Genomic DNA, 27,688 nt, shown 5'->3' with positions numbered 1-27,688 from the left:
TTTGCTGTTGCCGTTTTCGACGTAAAAATTTTTAATTTAAAAAAAAAAAATTCAATTAATTCAGTTTTGTTGAAATTTGAAACCTAAAATTCTTAGCACTATTGCAGTAGTAACTAAGAACTTAAATTACTGCTGAAGTATTCAAGATACTCAAAATATGTATTCTAACAATGTTATCCCAAATTAAATTCCCCACAAGATGACCCCAGTACATTTTTGTCATATCTTTAGTATTTTTAACACGAACTTGTCCCCAATTATACTTTTTCATAAAAACAATTCAAATATATCACTCCCGCCTTTTTCTTACCTCTAATTATTTCAAATACCCCAATATATATGAAGTTTATTATAGTTTGTAAAAAAATGGGGTAAGTTGGCGCCCAAATAAATTTTCAAAAAAATTTTCACGGCCCATTTTACCCCATTTTCAAAAAATTACCAAACACCGCAGCCTTAAAAAAAATTTACTATCGAGTTTGAAAATTTCTCCGCCAAAAATTCAAATTTTCCCGCTTCGCCCTGACCCCTTTCGTAAAAAAATTAATTTCTCACTAGTAACGACTCATTTTCGCTCCGTTTCTCGTACAATAAATTGTCTGCCAATTAACTATTTACTATTTTTATTTATAATTAATAAACATAAAACGAAACACGACAATAAACTTGTTCTCCATACCCTCGTTCAATAAATTACACCCATGAATTCACCTATCAACATTGTTATACATTTTCATCCCCTCCTCTTCTCATACATATACATATATATATATATATACATATATAAATTTATATATAGCGAATAGTGTTCGGGAAATTACGTGATTATTTCATTAATGGAATAGAGACTCAATCCGTTGGATTATCACATATTTCCCACGAGTCATGTTCACTCCCCCTTTTTACTCCCTTATTATGACACTCTGTACCTCAGACAAGACCTGCACACTTGTATCGTCCAATTTACATGTTTGCTGTCCAATCAACACAAAAAAGTTTTAATTTCTTTGGTTAATTGAAAACATTCGGAAAAAAATGTGAATTGGGCGCCAGGATATAGGGTAGGAGTGGGGGGAGAAAAAAGGAGGGGGATGTGTGGGGGAAGGGGGCACGAGATGATCACTTGCAAGTTGCTTGGGAACTAGTAACGTTGAAGGGGTTGAGGGTTAGGGGAATGGGGCAGGGGTGGGAGATGGGGGATGGGGTAGGGGAGGGGGTAAAGAGCAAGGGGATGAAAGGGTGAGAAAAGTAATGGGAGAGTGGGGAAGGATGTGAAGATAGGGAGTACTGAGGGCGCTGGTGGCAGAGGGTTTGGTTTTAAGGGTGGGAGTGATGCTCGGGGTGCGGAGCGGTCAGTCAGTGCGCGGCGAGGCGCGCCAGCTGCCGCACGTCATGATTCTAGCCCAGGTGAGCGCACCCACGAGTCAAAGTTATTTTTTTTTTATGTTATTTTTAGTGATAGTGATTATTATTAATTTTTTTTTTTGCACGTTTGAATGTTTATTAATAAATTTTTTTTTTTTTTTTTAGTTGTAAGTGAAATTTTTGAGTATTTAGAAAAATTAGTTTTGAGATTTTTTATTTGATAGCAGATTTTTTTATTTTAAAAAAAAAATTTTTTTTAATGGAAATTTACGCGAAATGAAATTTTTAGAAAATTTAAAAAAAAAAAACAAATGAAAAATTGTCTGAAAAATAAAAAATTTTCATTTTTCGAATCGTAGGGAATTTTTTTACAAAAATTAAAATTTCTTTCGGTTAAAAAAAAAAAAAAAAAAAAATGGAAATCCGATTTTTTAAAATTTTCAATTACTCAAATTTTTTTGTCACGTCATATATTTTTTCTTCCGTCAAATATATCAAATTTTATATGATAATAATAATAAATAAAAAAAAATAATTAATTAAATTTTATTTATTAAAGTTTAATTAAATTTATACTCACATAGTTGATTACATAAATATATATGTATATATTGTAGTTTAATAAAAAGTAACTTGTATGAATAAACTTTATTATTTTTAAATTTAATTTTGTTTTTTTATTTTTTTTACTTTCAGCTCAAATTTATTTATTAATTAAATAAAATTAAAATTATTTTTTTTTCCAAGTGTCTAGAGATAACTTGAGATTAAATACTCAAGTTTGAGTATTATTATCCAAATAAGGTTGTACTGAGTGTAAAATATATGAAACAGTATGAAATATATGTTGAGTCGTTGACGCTCTCGTTTAGAATGAACGGCAACAGGTTCCGACGGTTAAAAAGACTTAGGTGTGCTTGTATAATGTACAAAATTATCATAAATATGTGTATTAATGTATAACACTTATTATTTATGATAATAATCATGAGTAATAATGGTCTCATTAATTACATATTTATATTTATTAAAAATTAATTTGAAAATTTAGGGGTTGAGATATTAATTTCTACTTTGATTAATGATATCATGATGAATTTTTGCGTTAACTAGATGCTTGGGGTGGTGGTTGGAAAGGGAATTTTATTGGCTACAAGAATGGTAAGGAGGGTAAAGTGCGTGGGATTCATTGTTTCTGAGATATAGTCGATACAAGTGTTTGGAAATAATTTAATTATTAATATATATTCAAAATTAGTAGTTTTGGATTTCGGTGGATTAGTGATTTCTCGGTGAGTTATTGAGATAATTGGAGGCTTAGGGTGGTCGTTGGAAAGGGAATTTAATAAGCTACAAGATTGGTAAGGAGGATCAAGTGCGTAGGATTGATAGTTTTTGATAAATAGTCGATTAAAGTGTTTGGAAAATAATAATTATACAATTTTTGACATAATTATTATTTTTAATGTATATATGTTTGATATCTCGGTGAGTTTATGAGATAATTAGATACTTAGGGTGATGGTTGGAAAGGGAATTTAATAAGCTACAAGAATGGTTATCATGATAATTAGGGTGGGATTGATCGTTTTGGAGATATAGTCGATAAAGCGTTTGAAAAATAATTTTATGATTTATATATTTATAATTTGAGATTTTGAATTTACTTTGACCAGTAATTTCTTGGCCAGTTTCTGAGATAATTGGACGTCATAGGTCGTCATTGGAAAGGAAATTTTATTAGCTACAAGATCGGTCATTTTAAAAAAGTGCGTAAAATTGATAGTTTCGAAGATATGACCAAAAGAATCAGTAAAATTTTTTGAAAATTCACTATATTTAGTGAGCTCCATTTAAATTTAATTTTAAATTGAAGATAACTCGTAAACTATCAAATTTGTGTAAAAATCTCCAGAATACAATCTTACAGAACATTAAATTCTCTTCAAATTTATTTCTATGCATTTTCATCGTATCTTTGATAGTTTATCCATTATTTGCATTTTTTCCATAAAAATTCATCAATCCTCTATAAATTATCCCTCTTAATTTTATTCTCTCTAAAAACAAATTACCATCTTACCCCAAACCCAATCCTCTTCCAAACCACTACTCCATCTCCATATAAATCCACACCAAAAATTAAATTCTCTTTCTGCAACCACATGAAACTTCTCCAGGTTTCGAAACCGCGAGGTCGCGGGTTCGAAACCCACTCAAACTTTTTTCCTACTCCATAATTAAAATTTTCCTTTCATTTATTTTTGACTTCCTAAGCAACCTTGCCCTCAAAGTATTTGCATAAAAAAATTCCATTTTTTTTTTTTCAATTTCAAAAAAAGGAAAAATTTAAATCACTAGAGTACTGGCGTGACAGTGTACTGATATTGATATTTGAAAATATACTTATAAATATAAAACAAGTATATTATAGTGCGGACAAGTAAAGTGTATTGACAGGTAATATAATGCGACACAGGATATTTGTATGAATAGAATATGGAAGCGGACAAGTTTGTTGAGAGAAACGACATACATATAATTGAATAATGGAAATCCTGTTGAGAATTGTTTTCCAATTGTCAACAATGCGCGATGGATAGACAATTAAATCAGTGGATATGTGGTTTTAACGTTGGTTTCAAGTTGTTGGTTAGTTCGTTCGTTCGTTCGTCGGTTCGTTGGCTAGATTGTCAAGTTGTTGGCTGTTGCTTTCAAATCCATACCCCATGTAACCCACAAATTTATTTAAGTGCGATGGATAATTTTAAGAGATTGTGGTCAGACATATATACGAAATGTAATAATGCTCGGGTGGAGGCGGGGGTGGGAAAGCAATGAAAGAAAAAAATTGAGGAAATTTATTTTGTTGTCGGTGTAATTGATCTTGGGATTTATTTTATTTCTAAGTCGGTCGATTTATTTTATTTTTATTATTGTGGTTAATTATCCATAGTAATTATTATTATTTTTTTTTTTAGCTACACGGAAAAAAGTATAGTAAAAATTACAATACTATAGTAAAATTTACTAACAGATATGAAAAAATACATTCTGTATTGTAATTATTACTAAACGTTTAGTAAAATTTACTAGTTAGTAATAATTACATAATAAGATATTAAAAATTACTATACGTAATGTATTTTTTGCTAAGACGATTATATTTTTTACTATTTGTATAGTAAATTTTACTATCAACTACTATTAATAAATACAAAGTTAAGAAAGTTAATTTTATAATACAATATAGGATTTGTTACTATACAAAATATTAAAAATTACTATACGCAATGTATTTTTTGCTAACACGATTATATTTTTTTACTATCTGTATAGTAAATTCTACTATGTATAGATAAAATTAAAAGTTGGTGGGGATAGTATATACAAAGATGTATTACAAGTTCTGAAGCTTTTGTTCAAAGGACACATCGGGCCGTCAGACATTGGAAAGAACTCGCACGCGGGAGATCAGGGTTCGAATCTCGGTTGGATCAAGTGATTTTTTAAAAAACAAAAATCCACACCAACACCAATACAGATGACAGAAATAATAATAATAATAATCAATAATAATAAAAAGTTGAAAAGCTATTAAAAATTTAATTTAATTTTTTTCCATTCTAATATAGTAAAATTTACTTAACGGGATAGTAAAATTTACTAAACGACTTGTAAAATATGCTAATCTGTTTATGAATTTTTCATATAAATCATAAGCGTTTCAAGATTACTATCCAAATTTAGTAATTATTCTTATATTTTTTAGTAAAATTTACTATATTTTTTTCTCCGTGTACGGTTCAAATAGTGAATAAAAAAAAAAATTATGAGATTTGAGAGATTTTTAATTTCGGTAATTATTATTATTATTTTAGCGATCGTTATTATCAGAATTTTATTAACAACCCGATATACTCATCACCTCAAAATAAAATAAATCCCCATTAAATACCGCGGATTAAAAAATAAAACCAGTGAATTAATGAATTTTGTAGAGATGAATTTTAATGAAAATAAAAACTGTATTATCTGATATTTAATGTTTGTGTGTATGAAAGTAATCCCGAGGTAAAATGAGACATTATTTATATTTATATACAATATACATATATGTAGGAATTTTTGTATTTGCCCAGGAAATAATTGTATATTTAATTGATACCTGGGTGAATTATTGACATAATTATACATTTAGGGCAGTGGTTAGAAAGGGAATGTAATAAGCTACAAAATCGATTATTGTGAACTAGTGCGTGAGATCGATAGTTTCGGAGGTACAGTCGATAAAAGTGGGAAAAAAAATTTTGTCATTTTTATAATCATGAAATTTTGAATTTACTTTGATTAGGAATTTCTCGGTGGATTTTAGAGATAATCGGGCGTTTTTAGGGGACGTTAGTTAGGAAATTTAATAAGCTACAAGATTGGTCACTATAAAAAAGTCCGTAGGATTGATAGTTTTCCAGATATAATCCAAAAAAGTGTTTGAAATAAATTATTTGCGATTTTTTAAATAATTATTGTTTCAAAAATTAACTTTATTGATATCTCGGACAATTTTAGAGATAATTGGGCAAATTAGGGGTCGTTAGAAAGGAAATTTAATAAGCTACAAGATTGGTCATTAGAAAAAAACCCGTAGGATTGATAGTTTTCGAGATATAATCCAAAAAAGTGTTTGAAATAAATTTTTTCCGATTTTTGAAATGATTATTGTTTCAAAAATTAATTTTGTTGATATCTCGGACAATTTTTGAGATAATCGAGCTTTTGAGGTCTCATTAGAACGGAAATTTCATGAGCTACAAAATCACTCCTCTTCAAAAAATCCATAGAATCGATAGTTTCCCAGATAAAACCAAAATAATCAGTCCAAATTTACTATTTTCACTTCGCTCCAAAAAACTAAATCTAAAATTCAAAATAACTCTCGAACTATCAAATTTATCAAAAAATCATCTCAATACATTTTCATCCAAAATTTTATTTCCTTCAAATTTACTTCTATACATTTTCATCATATCTCCCATAGTTCGTCCATTATTTCAATTTTCCCAAAATTCAAAAATCCATCATTATTAACGTCATTATTCTTTCTTCCTCATCCATTAAATTTAAAAAAAAAAATTCTTGTCCCTCATAGTATACAAAATCTCCATTCTACTCCATCTCAAAAATAAAAAAATAGACGGGGCAACTCGGGTCCTTAGTCAAAAAAATTCAAAATAATGCTCAATTATTTACGAAAGTGATTATAAAATTTCTAACGAACAAACTTCTTAAAAAATTTTAGAAGGGGGGGGGGGCATTTTGTCCCCACCTCTGAATAAAAAAAATCTAAACACTCCATTAAACTTTTTCCCACATCGACATATATTTATAAATACATGCATACATATAGTAAAATAGAATTTATATAAATGGCATATCCACGAGCTGACCATTTATCCAAGCATTCGGTGGAATTAACTATCCAATTAGCGCCGCGGAGATACGTGCTCTGTTCAGGTCGCATGAGATTTAATTATCTATCCACCTATTTCTATCTTCCTATTTCTATCTCTGTAAATTATATCTACAGAAATCTCTCTCTCTGTCTCCCAGCACTTGTGCTTGTATTTATACACATACATATTTATATATATATATACTATCAATCCATAAATCTGCGAGTATAAAATCTACATCACCATCATAATAATGAATAGAATTTTGATCGATGATGAATTGATGATATAACAAACAAATCAATGAGTGATTTGCCAGTACAATTTCATTACCTTCATTATTACCTCTTCTCTCGTTTTATCTTTCAATTTATATCCTATTATTTTTTTTTAATTATACATTTAACTGGACTTGAATTTTTTTTCCCGCTCATTTTTTAAATTTCGCGCCTTTTATTTTTTTATTTGTTTATTTTACTTTTCATGGAGACAATGGGAGTAATTGAGAGACTTCTCGCGAGTGTTTAACAAGAGAGTTTAATGAGATGGCTTATCTAGGAATTAGAACGTCGATTATTTAAATCGAGACTCGAATGGTTTTTTTTTTAATGTTTCAAGTGAAATTTAAACTTTTTTGCTACAAATTAAAATTCTGGACGAACTATTGGAGATAGAGCTAAAAGTATAAGAAATGATTTTGTAGGAAATTAAATTCTCTATAAAAAGTGTATCAGGTAATTTTTATGTGCACGCAATACTTTAGGAGTGATTGTGATTCAAAGTCATGGATAATAAATTTTTTTTCGATAAATTAAAAATTAATGTTTTGTGAAAGTTTTAATTAAATTTGTGGGTTAATTATCAGAGATACGGCAAAAATGAAAAGAAATAATTTAATAGGGAATTAAATTCTCTATAAAAAAGATATCTTTCATATTTTTCATAAACTCAATAATTAAGCCAGTATTTAAATTTTAGATATTAAAAAATTTTTTATTATTCATTTATGATTTTTTTTACGAGTGCAAGTTTAATAACAAACTTTATTTAAATTTTTTATTTATTTTGAAACTGCTTGAGTTTGATTTAAGTTGATTTCATTTTACTCGATTTATTTATTCACCACCGGTTCCATTTTTTTTATAGTAAAAAAAATGAATGGAATCGAGTTATTGAAACGTATTTAGTAAACGGTTATTTATTTATGCAGAACTGAGTATCCAAGCATAGGGTTTTCGAGTGAAAGAAAAATATCTGGGATAAAATATATTTTTTTATTATTTATTTTATTAAAAGAAAATATTGTTACATTTTATTTCTTTTCAATTTAAAATTTATTTTCATTAATTGTTTTACTGAGTTCTATTCATCAAAATTAATTGAATAATACACTATTATACTCAGAATTTAATCTACTTCAAGTTTAATCGAATGAATTTAACGAAAAAAAATTTTTTCTGCACGAAAATTTCAGTTAATCGATTAACGAAAAATCAAATTTATTTCGCATCGATTTAAAATTTATTTTTTTATCAGTTATTTATCCATAAAAATTAACAAAATTATGCACCATTTTACTCAGAATTTAATAGTCTTGAAGTGTAATAAATTTAATTAATAAAAAAAAAATTAATTCTCCAAGAAAATTTCAATTAATCAATTAACGAAAATTAAAATTTTTTTCGCAGTATTTTAAAATTTATTTTTAATCATTTTTTTCTCGGCTATTTATTTATCAAAATCAATAAACTCATACACGATTTTACTCAGAATTTAATGGACTTTAAGTGTGATAAATTTAATTTATCCTAAAAAAATTAATTCACCAAGAAAATTTCAATTAGTCAATTAACGAAAATTAAAATTTTTTTCGCATTATTTTAAAATTTATTTTCGATCATTTTTTTCTCAGCTATTTATTTATCAAAATCAATAAACTCGTACACGATTTTACTCAGAATTTAATGAACTTTGAGTGTAATCAATTCAATTTATCAAAAAAAAATTAATTCTCCAAGAAAATTTCAATTAATCAATTAACGAAAATTAAAATTTTTTTCGCAGTATTTTAAAATTTATTTTCAATCATTTTTTTCTCGGCTATTTATTTATCAAAATCAATAAACTCATACACAATTTTACTCAGAATTTAATGGACTTTGAGTGTAATAAATTCAATTTATCCTAAAAAAATTAATTCACCACGAAAATTTCAATTAATCAATTAACGAAAATTAAAATTTTTTTCACAGTATTTTAAAATTTATTTTCAATCATTTTTTTCTCAGCTATTTATTTATCAAAATTAATAAACTCGGATACGATTTTACTCAGAATTTAATGGACTTTAAGTGTAATAAATTCAATTTATCAAAAAAAAATTAATTCACCACGAAAATTTCAATTAATCAATTAACGAAAATTAAAATTTTTTTCGCAGTATTTTAAAATTTATTTTCAATCATTTTTTTCTCTATTATTCATCAAAATTAATAAAGTTATACACTATAACCCTCAGAATTTTACGTACTTCAAGTACAATCACCCAAAAAAATTTTCTTTTTTAATCCTAATCTACAAAAAATAAAAGAATTCACTCCCTTCCCAAAAATCAAAATTTCCCTCACTGAAAAAAAAGTTTTCCCGCAATAAGTAAATAAGTTATCACACCATCAGCTTTAAAATTCCATCACCTCAACCCCCATAAATATTAAATAAAAAAAAATTTATTTAACACCGAATTATCTTTGAAAAAAAAAAAAAACTTAACTTTAAAATTCAAGACTTGAAACCTTTTTATTCAACAATTCCTAAGACCGTCCAACTAAATTATTCCACACTTTATATCACTTACAATTCAATAAACCACAAGATCTATTACTCTTTCAGTAACAAAAAATAAGACACACTTTTTAAACTCAAATAAAAATAGAAAAGAAAATTTTATAAAAAATTCAACTTCCCTCTCACTACTCTCAGTCGTTTTTTCATACATTATTAACTATTTTCCAACCCAACCCACTTCTATTTTATCTCTCACATATACTTTTTATTTTACTTTTTCTTTCTCTCATATATATAATTTTTCTTTTTTTTTTTCTATTTAAAAAAGTTAAAAGAGACGTAAAATTTTCGCCTGAAAACATAATATCGGATATTTCGTTACTCGTTTAAATCTTTTTCCTCATTTTCATGAAACAATTCTATGCATATTTTATTACGTAATCTCCAAGTGTTTCATATATGTTATAAATATCACAAAAAAAAATTAAATCCCGTTTTTTTTTTAATCTCGGGTTACAAAAAAATAAATCACGGGTACAAAAATCAATTGAAAAATTTTCTTTAGATTAAATTCAAATTCTGGCTAAACTATTGGAGATATGATAAAAGTACAAAGGAACAAAATTGTAGGAAATTAAATTTCCTGTAAAAAAGTATTCTTTAATCATTTTTGTAACTGTGATAATTTCGAAGATATTTTGATTTTTAAAGTCAAAGAAAAATTTCTATCAAAATTTGAAAAAAAGAAACTCTGCTTCCAATCACCGTAACTTTAAAAGTTTCAATTTTATGGGAAATTTACCCGAGTACTTTTTTATAGGAAATTAAATTTCCCATAGAAAAGTATTCATTGAAAATTTTCGTAACTGTGATATTTTCAGAGATATTTTGATTTTAAAAGTCAAAGAAAAATTTCTATCAAAATTTGAAAATAAGAAACTCTGCTTCCAACCACCGTAACTTTAAAAGTTTCAATTTTATGGGAAATTTACCCAAGTACTTTTTTGTAGGAAATTAAATTTTCCATAAGAAAGTATTTATTAAAAATTTTCGTAACTGTGATATTTTCAGAGATATTTTGATTTTTAAAGTCAATGAAAAATTTCTATCAAAATTTGAAAAAAATAAACTCCCCTTCCAACCACCGTAACTTTAAAAGTTTCAATTTTATGGAAAATTTACCCCAGTACTTTTTTGTAGGAAATTAAATTTCCCATAAAAAAGTATTCATTAAAAATTTTCGTAACTGTGATATTTTCAGAGATATTTTAATTTTTAAAGTCAACTAAAAATTTTACCAAAGAAAAAGTTCAAATTTCGAACGTTACGAAATTATTTGGTCTCTAAATGGTCCCATATTGCCCCACTTTCCTTTCATTACAATAAAAGCAATAAAACTCCGACATACGTTCGTTAAAAAATGGCACTTGTAAAATTCAATTTCCGGGGACATGAAAATAAAATAAAATTGCGTGACTAATTTACAGAATTACTCTATTTATTTTATTATTATTTTTTATGTCGTAAATTTTTTATTATTTTTTCCGAACTAGTAGATTTTTATTTTTTTCCACTCGGCACTTGCGTTTTTACTCTCAACCTAATGGCGGTAATGGCAACGGTGGTCTCTTTCGTCTAACTTTAAATTTGCGACGCCTCGATAACTTGAGCCAGTAAATTTTATTTTACAAGTAACAAGTAACAAGTAATGAGAGGCGTTAATTAAAATTTTTTTTATAATGAAAATGAGTTTCAGTTTCCGTTGACTTTTTTCCCAGGGTAAAGTTGGAAAGGAATTTTTTGTTGATATTTAAAGCTCAAGTTTTATATTTAATTAAAACTGTCTAATTTATTTTATCATTTTTTACATGGCCCATCTTACCCCTCACCTCTACTTTACTTAAAAATTTCCAATAAACTCCAAATCACCCAAAAACTTAAAAAAAAAAAAACCTAATTTCGGTCGACGGCAACTCAACCCCCAGAAATATTCATTTACAAAATTAATTATTCCGTCTAAACTATGACAGATATCGAAAAAATGACAGAATACAATTTTGTAGAGAATTAAATTTCCTACAAAAAAGGTATCTTTGAGTTTTGTCATAAACTCGATAATTAAGACACTAGAGCTAATTAAAGTTAATTTAAAATAAACCGAAAATATTGAAACCCTAAATAAATTAAATTCCTCCAAAGTTCATCCAAATATTTATATATATTAGAGTGTCTCAAAAAATCGACTTTTTTTTTTTTTTTTGAAGAACATTGAAAAATCGACAGAGTATCTCTAGACAAAGACCCTGTTAAAATATGAGACCTTAATATTAATATTTAAAGCTGGCGATTCACGATTTTATATTTTCCATTTAAATAACATGGGAAAAAAAAATTTTAATTTTGGAATTTTATACCTCGGCGATGGCTTATTGAACAGATAAGTTCAGGATATATTTTTGTAGGGAATTGAACGCTCTACAAAAAAAGTCTCTTATCATTTTTTGATAAATCCATCTGTTCAAAAGTTATTGGAGCTCGAAGTCAAGTTAGAGTAAATTTCGAGATCTTTTTACTTTTCCGGCGAAACTATCGGACTTATCATAAAATGTCATGAGATCTTTTTTGTAGATAATTTTATTTCCTACAAATTATCATTGATAAATTTTTTTCAAATTCTGCATTGTTTTCTAGTTGTTTCCATTTTAATGCCAAGCTCTTAAAATCGATCAGGACACTACTCTTTTAGGAGCTTGGCATTAAAATGGAAATAACTAGAAAAAAATGCAGAATTTGAAAAAAATTTATCAATGATAATTTGTAGGAAATAAAATTGTCTACAAAAAAGATCTCATGACATTTTATGATAAGTCCGATAGTTTCGCCGGAAAAGTAAAAAGATCTCGAAAATTACTCTAACTTGACTTCGAGCTCCAATAACTTTTGAACAGATGGATTTATCAAAAAATGATAAGAGACTTTTTTTGTAGAGCGTTCAATTCCCTACAAAAATATATCCTGAACTTATCTGTTCAATAAGCCATCGCCGAGGTATAAGATTCCAAAATTAAAATTTTTTTTTCCCATGTTATTTAAATGGAAAATATAAAATCGTGAATCGCCAGCTTTAAATATTAATATTAAGGTCTCATATTTTAACAGGGTCTTTGTCTAGAGATACTCTGTCGATTTTTCAATGTTCTTCAAGAAAAAAAAAAAAAAGTCGATTTTTTGAGACACTCTAATATATATGTACATATATAATTGATATGAGATTATCTACAGTTGAGTAAATTCCTACATGATATTGGGAAAGTTGTCTATTAGTCTATTACTTACTAGTTCCTGAACAAGTTTCAGCAATGGCTCAGAAAATTCCGATTTCCGATTAATTCTACTTCTGCAGCGGGAACTTTTAAACTTTTAAAAGACATTCAATTTGATATTTTAAATTATTAAAATTTTTGAATAATGTAATAGCTGATTTAAGTAGTTTGCTAAAGTTAAGTTCAATAGAGGGTGCCGAGGATCTTGAGGGTGTAGAGTAAAAGGATCAGACGTTAAATTTTTTTACTCTTTTTATTCCTATATATATATATATAATATATATATGTATAGAGGGTGTAGTAGGTTTTTTGACGTCGGGTTTTAGTATGACAAAGGATCGTGTTGATATTCTTGCCAGAGGGTCATGACCTATCCCAAAGGGAGAATGTTTTTCTTGTCATCAAAAAGTTTGTTTGCCTTTGGAGTTTTTTTTTACCACTTTTTTAAGTTTTAAGTAAACAGCTGATTTTTTGCTCGTTATAATTCAATTTTTTTATTAATTTTAGTCTGTAATTTTTTTTATAATTTTTATAAATTTTGAAAAAAAATTTTAATAAAAGCCGTAAAAAAAATTTGTCTGTCATTTTTTTTTTAATTTTTATAAATTTTGAAAAAAAATTTTAATAAAGGCCGTAAAAAAAATTTTTATTAAATATGAAAATTGAACTTTTAAATATATGTGTGGATATATATTTTATTTATTAATGATAATAATAATAATGAATATTTGAGCTTCATATTCTCATACGTTCTCTATAAAATCAATACTGATCCCTATGGCCATTACCCAGACATTAGGGTATCAAGTGTTCGAATCCCGCTGGTGTCACTACACCGCAGAATGTTAAAAATTTTAATTTCATTAAATTTTTGTTATTTTAAATTTTTGTCGGTAGTGTCTTCTATAGAACTCTATTTATTGTTATAAAATTTTATAATTATAAATTTTTGGTAGCTCATTAAATTCGCGACATTATTGTTCGAAAAGTTTTCGGTGTGATATGAATAGTTTAACTTCTACAAGCTTTCAAATGGAGGCTACGACAAACAGTAATGAATTTTAACTTAAATAATAATAATTATAATTATAATTATGATAATTAACATTATTTGATATTTATACGCAAAAAAAAAATTTACTTGATTCAAGATGAATTTTTTTGAATAAAGAAATATTTTAAAAAATTCTTAGTTCAAGAAAATTTATTTCTTGATTCAAGATTTTTTTTCGAGAAGTTTTTGAATCAATAATGATTTTTTTGAAATCAGATTCACAAATTTTATTTTCTTGATTCAAATAAAAAAAATTTGATACAAGAAAATTTGGGATGAACTAAAAAATTTATTGTGAAAAAAAATTATTAGTTCAAGAAAATTTTTATTTTGAATCAAGTCTCGATTCAAGAAAAATATGACTGTCGATTACTTGATTAAAGTATCAATATTTTTGATTCAAGAAAAATTACTTGACTCAATAATTCTCGTTTTTAATTCAAAAGTTCTGATCAATTGATTTTATAAAAATTTCTTGAATCAAGAAAAATTATTTTGAACTAAGAAAATTTTTAAGAAATTCGTCGTTCAAAAAAATTGATTTCTTGATTCAAGATTTTTTTTTCAAGAAGTTTTCGAACCAAGTATAAGTTTTTTGAATCAATAATAATTTTTTTGAAATCAGATTCTCAAACTTTATTTTCTTGATTCAAATAAAAAAAATCTTGATACAAGAAAATTTGCAATGAACCAAAAAATTTATTGTCAAAAAAAAATTTTTAGTTCAAAAAAATTTTTATTTTGAATCAAGTCTTGATTCAAGAATAAAACGTCTGTCAAATATTTGATTTGAGTATAAATATTTTTGATTCAAGAAAAATTACTTGACTCAATAATTCTCGTTCTTAATTCAAAAGTTCTGATCAATTGATTTCATAAAAATTTTTTGAATCAAGAAAAATTGTTTTGAACTAAGAAAATTTTTTTTTTAATCGAATCTTGATTCAAGAATAAAATGTCTGTCAAATATTTGATTTAAGTATAAATATTTTTGATTCAAGCAAAATTACTTGACTCAATAATTCTCTATCTTAATTCAAAAGTTCTGATCAATTGATTTCATAAAAATTTTTTGAATCAAGAAAAATTCTTTTGAACTAAGAAAATTTTTAAAAAATTCTTCATTCAAGAAAATTTTTTTTGAATCGAGTCTTGATTCAAGAATAAAATGTCTGTCAAACTTTCGATTTAAAAATAAATATTTTTGATTCAAGAAAAATTACTTGACTCAATAATTCTCGTTCTTAATTCATAAGTTCTGATCAATTGATTTTATAAAAATTTCTTAAATCAAGAAAAAAATTTTTTTGATTGAAAGAAAATTTCTTGAATCAATGAAAAATTTTTTTAATTGAAGAGAAATTTCTTGAATCAAGAAAAAATTTTTTTGATTGAAGTGAAATTTCTTGAATCAAGAAAAAATTATTTTTCTCGATTCAAATCAATTTTTTTTCTCATTAATTAGATAATTTGAGAATTACCTTAATTTGAACCCTTACTTTAATTAGATTCCAATGAAAATAATAATAAAAATTGTATGGGTGAATGTGGGTGTGGCGCAAAAGAGAACAATAGTTACTCGTAAATGAAACATCGATCAGTAAAAGATTTATATATATATGTATATATGTATATATATTTGTTAAATCTATATAGTCAGGTCAAAAGACAATTGAACTCAATAATTTTGTAGTAAAAACAATAAAATTGTAAAACAAAAATACAAAAAAAAAAAAAACAAATAATAAATAAATGAATAACAATAACGAAAAGTATAAAAACACAAAATCAAAGTAAAGAGAATGAATAAAGAGGCAAAAGCATGAATTCATTAAATGGAAAAAAAAAAAAGAGCAAAATAAAAAGAGGGATGAAATGAAATGAAAAAAAAATGTTACTGTGATTCCACACAGCAGTTGGTTCAACAAATTTACGCGCGCGCACAAAACTGTGGATTTAAAAAAATAGGAAAGAGGTTGAGCGAAAAATCCTCTTTCTTTTCACGTTCAGATAATTCTTCATGTATTTTATCAACATGTTTTATCTTAAACTTTACATTTTTATAGTTTGTTTCTTTGTTCTGCAGCTCGTAGTATTAAGGGATTAGTGAATTTCGTTGTTATTTTTATAAATGGGGATAAAGGTCTGTTTGGTTTTTTTTTCTGAGGTTGAACTTTAGGGAAAATGAGCTGGGAATTCGTATACTAGAGGTAGAGACGCGTGGAATGAGTACCCACATCCATATGTTCGGATAAACTTTTCGTATACAAACTTTTGGGATTATAATTTTTTAAATTTTTGATTTTGGTCCAATTAAAATACTTTCACTAAATTATGGGTAGAATATCTTCGTAGTCAACAGAATTTCCAGTAAAACGAGTACCCACAACAATATATTTTGAGCCGATGATTAATTGACTCATTAATTAATCATTAATTAACTTTTTTTGCACCAACTTCGAACATACTGGTGTGGGTACTCAAACTTCATGAAATTTTACTGTCTCCACCGTTACAATATTCATTTTTATCTTCAGCCCTCTCTGATAAAAAAAAATCGAAATTTCGCATTTTCAAAATTTTTCCACTTTAACGCTCTTATTTACCCGACATTTTACATCATTATTTTTTCATCTCAGCACTAAGTTAGAGAAATTGTAGTCGAGTATTTGCAGACACTTTGTCTCTAACTAGCAACAGTTTGCTTTCACAACTGTGTACACAACCCAGCTCTTTTCATATAAATGTACAAATATATGAATATAAATATAAATAAACAATTTCTCACGTTTTTATGTATTTATAAAATTTTTCCATTTACACAAACGTAAAAAAAAAACACTTTACAAATTACAATTTTTTTTTTTTTAATTTCATCTGAACTTTTCTTCTTATGGCCGTTTTAAAAAATATCGATATTAAAATATATTTTCAGATTAAATCTTTTTTCGCGCTCTTATTATTTTTTTTTTTTACGTGAAGAAAAAATAAAATTACCTGAGGCGAAAAATGATAATAAGAAATCTACGTTTACTCTCCCTTGATATTGGATATTGAATGGCTTTATCATGTAACATATTACTCATATATATATAAATATATATAAATGAAAGAGGAGAATTCGATTACGATGAGCGAAAATATAAAATTACTTTTCAGACTTTGATTAGAAATTACGAGTCATTAAAAAAAAATAAATACATGATAAAAAAAAATTTTTAAAGGTATCAATTGCCTAGTTTTATTGCCGATTGATCAGTTGCTTTTATTGTCACTGCAAATAATTAGTTCCTGCTGCAGAATTTAATTACTATTGAGTATTGTATTTAAATTAATTGCCTGTTTAATTACCTATCAAATAATATAATACGTTCTACTGTCAATATCATACATTTAAATACCACTGAACATATGAACAAAAACATTAGAGTAGTCTAAAAATAAAATTTTTAATTTTCTTTATAATAAATTTTGAATTTCTGAGACATAAAAATTTTTTTTTGGTAAAATGAATTTTATTTTCTTAAAGTAGACGAAATTCCCTGTAGAATGAGTACCAACAACGATATTTTTAAATTAAGTCATTTATTTCTTACATGCCCGCGAGCAATCCGCGAATTAACCGCGAGTTGAAGGCCAGCAGTGACTTGACTAAAATATATCGATGTGGGTATTCAATTAACAGGAAATTTCATCACGAATTCTACTGAAATCACAATTTTTTACTACGGGCGTCAAAAAAAAAAAAAAAATCAAAATCAAAATACTAAATTTTTAACATAAATATTTTTTATTCCCTTTAAATTAAAATACTGATGTTTCTATTGAAGATACGGCAAAAATGAATAGGAACATTTTTGTAGCCAATTAAATTTCCTACAAAAAAGGTTTCAACAAATTTTTTATGAAACTCAATATTTACCGAGCTATTGTAGTTATAAAAAAGATATTTAAATTTCAGTATAATTTTTTTTATTTATTTTGTAAAAAAAAAATGCACAGTATTTTTATTTACAACGATTATTATTTTTAATAATGTCACATACAAAATACGAGTAAAAAAAGTCTATTGTATTCAGTCCTTTATGTTGCCACAATAAAAATGTAAAATAAAAAAAAAAAGAAATTAACAAAGAAAAAATAAATTTAAAAAATTCTTGAGCTCTTTTCGCTGGCGTGTAACTCTATCTAATTTAACATTGTACCGTTTTAATTTGCCCGAGCCGTTCACTATCGCAATTAATTTTCTGTGTCTCATTACTATTTTTTTTTTCGAATAATAATAACAATAACTCGGTAAATATTAAGTTTATCAAGAAATTTACAGAGACCTTTTTTGTAGGAAATTAAATTTGCAACAAAATTAGTCCTCATCATTTTTGCCATATCTCTGATAGTTTGGCTAGAATCGACAATTTAAAAATTTGGAGTATCCCAAATACTGAAAAATTGGAGTACTAGCTTTTAAATCAAAATTCTAGGCGAACTATCGAAGATGTGATAAAAATGTATAGGAGTAAAATTGTAGGAAATTAAATTTACTACAAAAAAGGTCTCATTGAGTTTTTTCGTAGATTGAATCGGTAAAAAAATATTCGATAGAAAAAAAAATAAAAATTTTATTTTACTAAAAAAGTTTAAAAAATTGATTTTTTTTTTTCCAGAGCAACCTGACAGAAGATGAAGAAGAGGAATTACCAGAGGACGCGTTATCATTGCTCTCAGTGTTATTCGTTGGTAATATTTCATTTACTTGTATTTAAAAAAAAAAAAAATTCTCATAAAAAACAAAAATTGAGTAAAATTCTGTTTTTTTTTTTGAATATTTCACGAAAGTGGTTTGTTATATGATCCAACTTTTTTTCATGTAAAATGATACTTTGTTTAGAAAAAAAAAAAACATGAAAAATTTATTTTTTTGTAATCCGATTGCTAAAAAAATATTTTTTTACGTTTTGTCTTTCAAATCAAAACAAAAAAAATATTTTCTTGATCCCGAAAAAGTTTTGCATAAAAATGACCTAGTAAACTATTTTTATTACTATACATAAAAAAAATTAATAAATAAAAATTAAACAAAAACAAAAATCGCGGTTCCGCGAAAAAAAAAAAAAAAATTGCAAAAACCGCAACGTAATTATTTTCTCTTTCATATCCTTTATTCTTTATAAAACTATATATCTTATATATTAATTACTCCTGACCATGTGAAAAAGAATGTAGTATAAAAAAAATACTATACACTTGAAGTAATTAATCTTCATAAAAAAAAAGAGAGAAAAAGTTAAAATCTGAAATATGATTCACCAAAAAATATCACTTTGACTTTATTAATTGATATCTTTACAAAGCGATGTAGTTGATGTATAGAAACAAAATTGCGGTGGCCGTAAATTTTTTGATACTAATTTAAAACTAAAATAATTAATAATGATAATGATAATTTTTGGATTTTTATGGAAAAAATGCAAATAATGGATAAAATATCAAAGATACGATGAAAATGCATAAGAATAAAATTAAAGAGAATTTAATTTTCTATAATATTGTATTCTTTAGATTTTTACATAAATTTGATAGTTTACGAGTTATTGTAAATTGAAAATTAAATTTAAATGGAGTTCACTAAATACAGTGAATTTTCAAAAATTTTTACTGATTCTTTTGGTCATATCTTCGAAACTATCAACTCTACGCACTTTTTTATGATGACCGATCTTGTAGCTGATAAAATTTCCTTTCCAATGACCACCTATGACGTCCAATTATCTCAGAAACTAGCCAAGAAATTACTAGTCAAAGTAAATTCAAAATCTCAAATTATAAAAATATAAAAAATAAAATTATTTTTCAAACACTTTATCGACTATATCTCCAAAACGATCAATCCCACCCTAATTATCATGATGACCATTCTTGTAGCTTATTAAATTCCCTTTCCAACCATCACCCTAAGTATCTAATTATCTCATAAACTCACCAAGATATCAAACATATATACATTAAAAATAATAATTATGTCAAAAATTGTATAATTATTATTTTCCAAACACTTTAATCGATTATTTATCAAAAACTATCAATCCTACGCACTTGATCCTCCTTACCAATCTTGTAGCTTATTAAATTCCCTTTCCAACGACCACCCTACGCCTCCAATTATCTCAATAACTCACCGAGAAATCACTAATCCACCGAAATCTAAAACTACTAATTTTGAATATATATTAATAATTAAATTATTTCCAAACACTTGTATCGACTATATCTCAGAAACAATGAATCCCACGCACTTGATCCTCCTTACCAATCTTGTAGCTTATTAAATTCCCTTTCCAACGACCACCCTAAGCCTCCAATTATCTCAATAGCTCACCGAGAAATCACTAATCCACCGAAATCTAAAACTACTAATTTTGAATATATATTAATCATTAAATTATTTCCAAACACTTGTATCGACTATATCTCAGAAACAATTAATCCCACGCACTTTACCCTCCTTACCATTCTTGTAGCCAATAAAATTCCCTTTCCAACCATCACCCCAAGCATCTAATTATCGCAAAAATTCATCATGATATCACTAATCAAAGTAAAAGTAGCAAAATTTCCAAAATAATTAAATCAATCAATTATCTAATAATTATTGTTATTGTCTTTTATATCAGGTTTCCTGCTATTTGTCTTGATATTTCTCTCAGTTGCCGGCAATGTCCTCGTGTGCGTGGCAATATACACTGACAGAGGATTACGAAGAATAGGAAATTTATTTTTGGCCTCATTAGCAATCGCGGATTTATTTGTTGGATGTTTAGTGATGACATTTGCTGGAGTAAATGATCTATTGGGTTACTGGATGTTCGGACCGAGTTTCTGTGACACATGGATAGCATTTGACGTTATGTGCAGTACTGCCTCGATATTAAATCTATGCGCGATATCACTGGATCGCTATATTCACATAAAAGATCCCCTGAGGTAAATTTCAATTCAGTCCATCCAATTCATACATAATTGATTTAGTTTACCCTTAATTTAATTTTACTAAATCGATAATATTTACGAAATTAATTAAAAGCTATTGTGGATTTTAATTCAAGGTACGGACGCTGGGTGACCAGACGAGTCGCTGTTGGAAGCATTGCCGTTGTCTGGCTTCTTGCTGGTACTGTGTCGTTTGTTCCTATTAGTCTGGGTCTTCACAAGAGCCAGGATTCGAAAAATTCATCTCCTACCTACAACGATGGTCTCCAAGTTAGTTTTTCTTTATTTTAATTTACTCTCAGCAGGTGAAGTGCTCATGTATGTCCATAGAGATAAACATTTAGGAAAAATGACTGGTGGAGGTTAATAGGAAATTAAATTTCATGAAGTTTGAGTACCCACATCAATATATTCTGATGACAAAAAAAAAACTCGAAAATTTTGTTTTTTGAGTTTTTTTGGAAAATAAAATATTTTTTGTCGTAGAGAATGTAATTCTGAGTAAAATGAGTACCCACATTAATATATTTGGTGTGTGTCATTTTTTATTAACAATGGCGGCTTAATCAATAATCGATTAATCGATTAATTATTAGTTGATGAAAAGTATTGTTGTTGGTACTCATTTTACGCGGAATTTTGACCACTTTACAGAAATCCTAGTCATTTTTTTTTATTTCTATTTGACTAAAAAAAATTTGATGAAATTGTATAATTGCATAATTAATTTTATTTTTAATCTATTGTTGGGCGTGAATAATGAGGTGGGATTTATTTGCATAACTGAGCGGTTGTTGAGAATACTAAATGTATGAATAATTTGAATTTTAGATTTAATTTAAAAAAATAAACTTTGTTGGTTGCAGGAATATCCAACTTGTGCTCTCGACTTATCGCCCACCTACGCTGTTCTATCATCCTGCATATCATTTTATGTTCCTTGTGTTGTGATGGTCAGCATATATTGTCGACTGTATTGTTATGCTCAGAAACATGTTAAAAGTATACGAGCGGTTACAAAATTACCGCAGCCATCATCATTAGGGAAAAGTTTTCGTGCCAAAAGTACACGAAATAAATTACAGCATCAAGAGCAAACTAAAAGTAAGCCACCGGCTAAAACGAAGCCCACATCACCCTATCACGTTTCTGATCATAAGGCAGCAATAACTGTTGGTGTTATTATGGGAGTTTTTTTGATATGCTGGGTACCATTTTTTTGTGTCAATATTGTTGCCTCATTTTGCAAAACTTGTATACCAGATCGAGCTTTTCAGGTAAATTTTTAATTCATTTTATAAAATTACTAAAAACATACAATCGATACATCGATTTAATCAATACATCGATTTAACAAACCTGATAGATATTCAATTTATAAAATTTTGCGCAAGACAATTTTTTTTCGTAAAATATCGATTAAATCGATTAATCGATTTTTTTAGTATCGATTAATCATTGGAACACTAATCGATTTTTTGAAATGTGTAATTTTTTCATCGATTTTTTTATGAAACTTAAAATTTTTTAAACTTCGAAAATTAACATTAAATCGATTAATCGATTTAAAAAATCGATACATCGATTAGTTGAAATCTAGAACTTCAAACTCGGATTTTTTTCTAATATTAAAAAGTTTAAATTATCTCATTCATGAATATGAAATCGATGTATCGATTAATAAAAATCTAAAGTGTCAATCTCAAATTTTTTTCTAGTATTAAAATCTTAAATCACTTGAACAACGAATATTGACTCGATATATCGATTAATCGATTTGTTCAATCGATAGATCGATTACCGAAAATCTGAACCGTCAAACTCAAATTTTCGTCTAGTATAAAATCATAAAGCACTTCAAAAACGAATATCTAATCGATGTATCGATTAATCGATTTATTTATTCGATATATCGATTGAAAAAAATTAAAAATGTCAAACTCAAATTTTTTTCTAATTTAAAAATCTTAAATCACTTGAACGACGAATATTAAATCGATGTATCGATTAATCGATTTATTAGATCGATGTATCGATTTATTTAATCGCTATATCGATTAATAAAAATTTAAAATGTCAAACTCAAATTTTTTTCTAGTTTTGAAATCTTGAATCACTTGAAAAACTAATATTGAATCGATCTATCGATTAATCGATTAACTTGATCGATATATCGATTACCAAAAACCTAAAAATTTGAACTTGACTTTTTCTTTTTTCTAATTTTGAATTATCACTAAAATTACAAAATCGATGTATCGATCCTAATTATTTCCTAATCGATAATTAATAATAATAATAATAATAATAATAATAATTAAAGGTATTAACCTGGCTCGGATACAGTAACTCGGCCTTTAATCCGATAATCTATAGCATCTTTAATACAGAATTCCGTGAGGCATTTAAACGTATCCTAACAAAAGGAGCCCGAGCACGTGGTAATCAGCCATCGACTAGTGAGTGCGGTGAATTTCGTTCGGTTATTGTACAAAAAAGAAATGGGTCTATTGTTGAGTGTAATATAAGTCATAGATCTAGCGCTGACAGTTGTCAAGTCGGTCAATTAGGTAGATTACAACAGATTAATCACCATCGTGATACCATCGTTAGTTCTATTTAAATTTTAATATATAAATAAATATATATACACATATATTTATATATATATGTATATATATATAGAAATCAATATTTAATTATATTATCATAATAGATACCAACTGTACTATATTTAAATATCACGAGCTCATGTAGCTGTCATGGATTTATTTAAAAAAAAAAATATTCAATAATAATAATAATTAATTTATAAAAGACCATGTCAACGACAATCAATTCGCAAATAACATATCCGCACATATAAAAAAGAGAAATAATAATAACAAATTTTATTATATATATTGAATATATAAATATACATATATGAAAATCAATATCAATTTTAATAAATTCTAGGGTTTTGTTTGAAGTTATTGTACCATAAGGGCTGGAATTTAATTGATATTTTAATTACCGTCAATTTTATTTATTGACTTTTTATTTTTGATAAAAATAAATATGTGGACATGAATGTTGATATAAAGCCGAGTAAAATGAGTGGTCACATGACTATAATTTGACGAAGTGATGATTAAGATAATTAATTAATTAATTAGTTAATCAATTTTCGATTTTGGGGGAATTAAAATTTATTTTCGAGAAAATTATTATGAGAAGAGTAGTGGTGATGAAAAGCCGAGTAAAATGAGTGGTCACATGACTATGGATTGACGAAGTGATTATTAAGAGGATTAATTGATTAATGATTAATAGATTAATTAATAGAATGAAGGATATGTTGAGAGTAAACGTTTTCATGGTTTGCATTGATGGCATGAGGAAAAGGTTAAAGAAGTTATGCGACAAAAGGCGCCAAGAAATCTTAATTGGTCAATTAATTAATTAATCGATTCATTGATTAATTAATCAGATAATTGATTAATAATAAAAATTAATTCTTAGCAGTACAGGGTTGTAGGTACTCATTTTACTCGTCATGACATCTCCTGTAAGATAGAACTGAAGACTTAATTAAAAAATTTTTTTTTCAAAATTAATTAATTTCATTAATTAAAATAATGATTTTTTTTTCAACTTAAATATTTTCATGTGGGTACTCAAACTTCAGGAATTTTCGTTTTGAATCCAAACATAATGAAAAAAAAAAATTTTCGATTTTCTCTAATATCAAAATTTTGAAATTTTTTTTTGTCACCTAAACATATCGATGCGGGTACTTGAACTTCATGAAATTACCTCACAAATTTAGATATGGCATCAAATATTAATAAAAATTACACTTTTATGGTATATATCTAAATCTTACAGTAAATGTGCACAAAAAATATCAACAGGCCATCTCTTAGAAAAGAAATACTATAAAAATTACCTAGTGATTACCATTTTTCTCATCTTGTAAATGATCATTTATTTATTTTTTTATTATTCATTAATAATTAAATTAAAAGTTTAAACGAAAAAAAAAATAACCAAAGTACGAGACATTAGAAAAAGAATTAAAACAAAAAGAGTTATTGAAGTCAAAGGTCAAGACTTGTTTTTTTTTCTATTAATTAACGATAAAATATCATAATTGATTATAATTACGTGCGCAATATTAATGTAAGCAATATTTATGTCTCAAATAAGCGCATTAATACTCATTTAGTTGTAATTATTCTTATCAATAATAATAAATAATTATAATTATAATAATACTGATAATGATAATTGATAGAATGATTATATAAAAGTTATACTTTTTTTTTTAATGAATAAATTGTAATTAAGATCGTTTTAAATGTAAATATATATATTTGTTAAATTATTTATTTATAATTAAGTAATTTATTGATTATAATAAAATAAATATATTGTGTATTGTTTGTAGATAAAAAAATCAAAATAACTATGTATACTTGTAATTAAATATTCAAAAAACGGGTAAAAAAATATCAGTTTTTTTATTTTAATCTATGACCCATATTACCCTCCTTAGTTTTATTGTCATCAAAATATATCGATGTGGGTACTCAAACTTCACGAAATCACCTCACGAACACAAATATGTCCTTAAAAATAAAATTAAAATTCAATTTTTCTTTTCTAATCCATATGACCCCCCAAAAATTAATTTCACCAAAACATATCGATGTGGGTACTCAAACTTCACGAAATCACCTCACGAACACAAATATGTCCTTAAAAATAAAATTAAAATTCAATTTTTCTTTTCTAATCCATATGACCCCCCAAAAATTAATTTCACCAAAACATATCGATGTGGGTACTCAAACTTCAGGAAATCACCTCACAAACAAAAGTATGACCTCAGAAATAAAATAAAAATTCAATTTTCCTTTTCTGACTCATATTACCCCAAAAAATTTATGTCACCGAAACATATCGATGTGGGTACTCAAACTTCAGGAAATCACCTCGCAATCAAAACTATGACCTCAAAAATAAAATAAAAATTCAATTTCCCTTATTTGACTCATATTACCCCAAAAAATTTATGTCACCGAAACATATTGATGTGGGTACTCAAACTTCAGGAAATCACCTCACAAACAAAAGTATGACCTCAAAAATAAATTAAAAATTCAATTTTCCTTTTCTAATCCATATTACCCCCAAAAAATTTATGTCACCGAAACATATCGATGTGGGTACTCAAACTTCATGAAATCACCTTACAAACATAAGTATGTCCTCAAAAATAAAATTAAAATTCAATTTTCCTATTCTGACTCATATTACCCCCAAAAAATTTATGTCACCGAAACATATCGATGTGGGTACTCAAACTTCATGAAATCACCTCACGAATTTCCCCATGACATAAAAATTAAAATAAACCCAACCTTCACTCACCTACGACCCATTTACCCCATAAAAATCACTATCAAGTCTCTCCAAATCCAACCTCGACCCAAAATATTCTACTTCTACCGTGTTTAGTAATTAGACCAATAAGCCCAATATACAAGCTATAAATTTATTATCAACGCCAATTGCCAACAAATATATAAACAATTATTCGAATAATCAAATCGACGTCTTAATCCTTCAAAGCGACTTTCACCTAAATTGAATGTGAGCAAGTTCATTTGATATATTTCTATCCATTCACATATATATACAAAGCCATATGTTACAATTGCCAGCCCTTTATTGACATACATGTGCGGCATTCCATCATCGGCACGCAATACCTGCAAGTCGATTAATACGAATCGTAATTCCGATCGGATTAATCCTCAAAGGATTTAACTCTCCATCAGACTCAAACTCCGAGTCAGCATACATACATCCATACATATGCATATATATATATATATATATGTAATATAATTCTCTGATCAACCCACCGAGTTAGCGAGCCAACGAGCCGGCGAGCCAGCTAGCATTTGTCGTTTATCAAATTTATTAGGTGCTAAATGACGATTGTAGATGAGGCATTAATTGCTTCTGCATGGATCCACATACTTTGAATTATTATGCGATTTAATTTAATCCGCTTGGTTTCTGCTGAGGTAAACTCGTATTCGGATACGGCGAATTAAAAGTTCAGGGAGAGAATCAAGACTACAGAGTGGGAAGTTTAGAAACTTTATTGTAACTTTCAAAGTATTAATGGACTTTTTTTTTTATTTTATTTTATTAGTTGGTGGGTAAGTCGATTTTACCATCAGGGGGCGAGATAATTTGATTAGGGGTAAATAATTATGGGGGTTAGTCTGATTATTTATGGAAAATTATGACGTTTTCGATGGCAATTTTCAGGCAGGGAGAAAATAATAATTTTAGGATTTTTTTTTTCAATAATTTAATTACAAAAAAAAAAAAAAAAAAAATACACGTGTAGAGAATTTGAAAAACTACAGGTGCAAATTTTTCAAATATTTTTTTTTTTATAATTTATCGTTTAAAAATAAATCCAAAAATTAATTTGTGACTGAATTTAGTAGACAATGAATTTTTGGATTTTTTTTTGAAAAAATCAATTTGAAAAAAAACTAAAAAAATGCACATGTAGAGAATTTGAAAAACTACAGGTGCAATTTTTTTTAATATTTTTTTTTTATAATTTCTCGTTTAAAAATAAATCCAAAAATTAATTTATGACTGAATTTAGTAGACAATGAATTTTTGGATTTTTTTTTGAAAAAATCAAT

At 26.8% G+C, this 27,688-nt stretch overlaps 1 protein-coding gene across 1 annotated transcript; it reads left to right on the top strand.

The window, feature by feature from the left end:
• The first annotated feature begins 1,279 nt into the window (after positions 1–1,279).
• Positions 1,280–25,425, top strand: LOC130674190 (dopamine receptor 1-like). Its single transcript, XM_057479461.1, has 6 exons — positions 1,280–1,407; positions 18,644–18,716; positions 20,651–20,960; positions 21,083–21,236; positions 21,833–22,243; positions 23,290–25,425. Exons 1-6 carry the CDS (start codon positions 1,333–1,335, stop codon positions 23,587–23,589), a joined length of 1,323 nt encoding a protein of 440 aa, XP_057335444.1. The 5' UTR covers positions 1,280–1,332; the 3' UTR covers positions 23,590–25,425.
• The last annotated feature ends 2,263 nt before the right edge of the window (positions 25,426–27,688 follow it).

This window comes from Microplitis mediator, chromosome 1 (assembly GCF_029852145.1).
Source record: "Microplitis mediator isolate UGA2020A chromosome 1, iyMicMedi2.1, whole genome shotgun sequence".
NCBI classification, from domain to species: Eukaryota; Metazoa; Arthropoda; class Insecta; order Hymenoptera; family Braconidae; genus Microplitis; species Microplitis mediator.
This window is presented reverse-complemented; position numbering and strand designations above follow the sequence as displayed.

Excerpts from the sequence above, each read along its gene's own strand:
- LOC130674190 (XM_057479461.1), top strand. The coding sequence starts at position 1,333 with ATGCTCGGGGTGCGGAGCGGTCAGTCAGTGCGCGGCGAGGCGCGCCAG. Across the intron at positions 20,961-21,082 it reads CACATAAAAGATCCCCTGAG|GTACGGACGCTGGGTGACCA; the intron begins GTAAATTTCAAT and ends TTTTAATTCAAG. Across the intron at positions 22,244-23,289 it reads TACCAGATCGAGCTTTTCAG|GTATTAACCTGGCTCGGATA; the intron begins GTAAATTTTTAA and ends TAATAATTAAAG.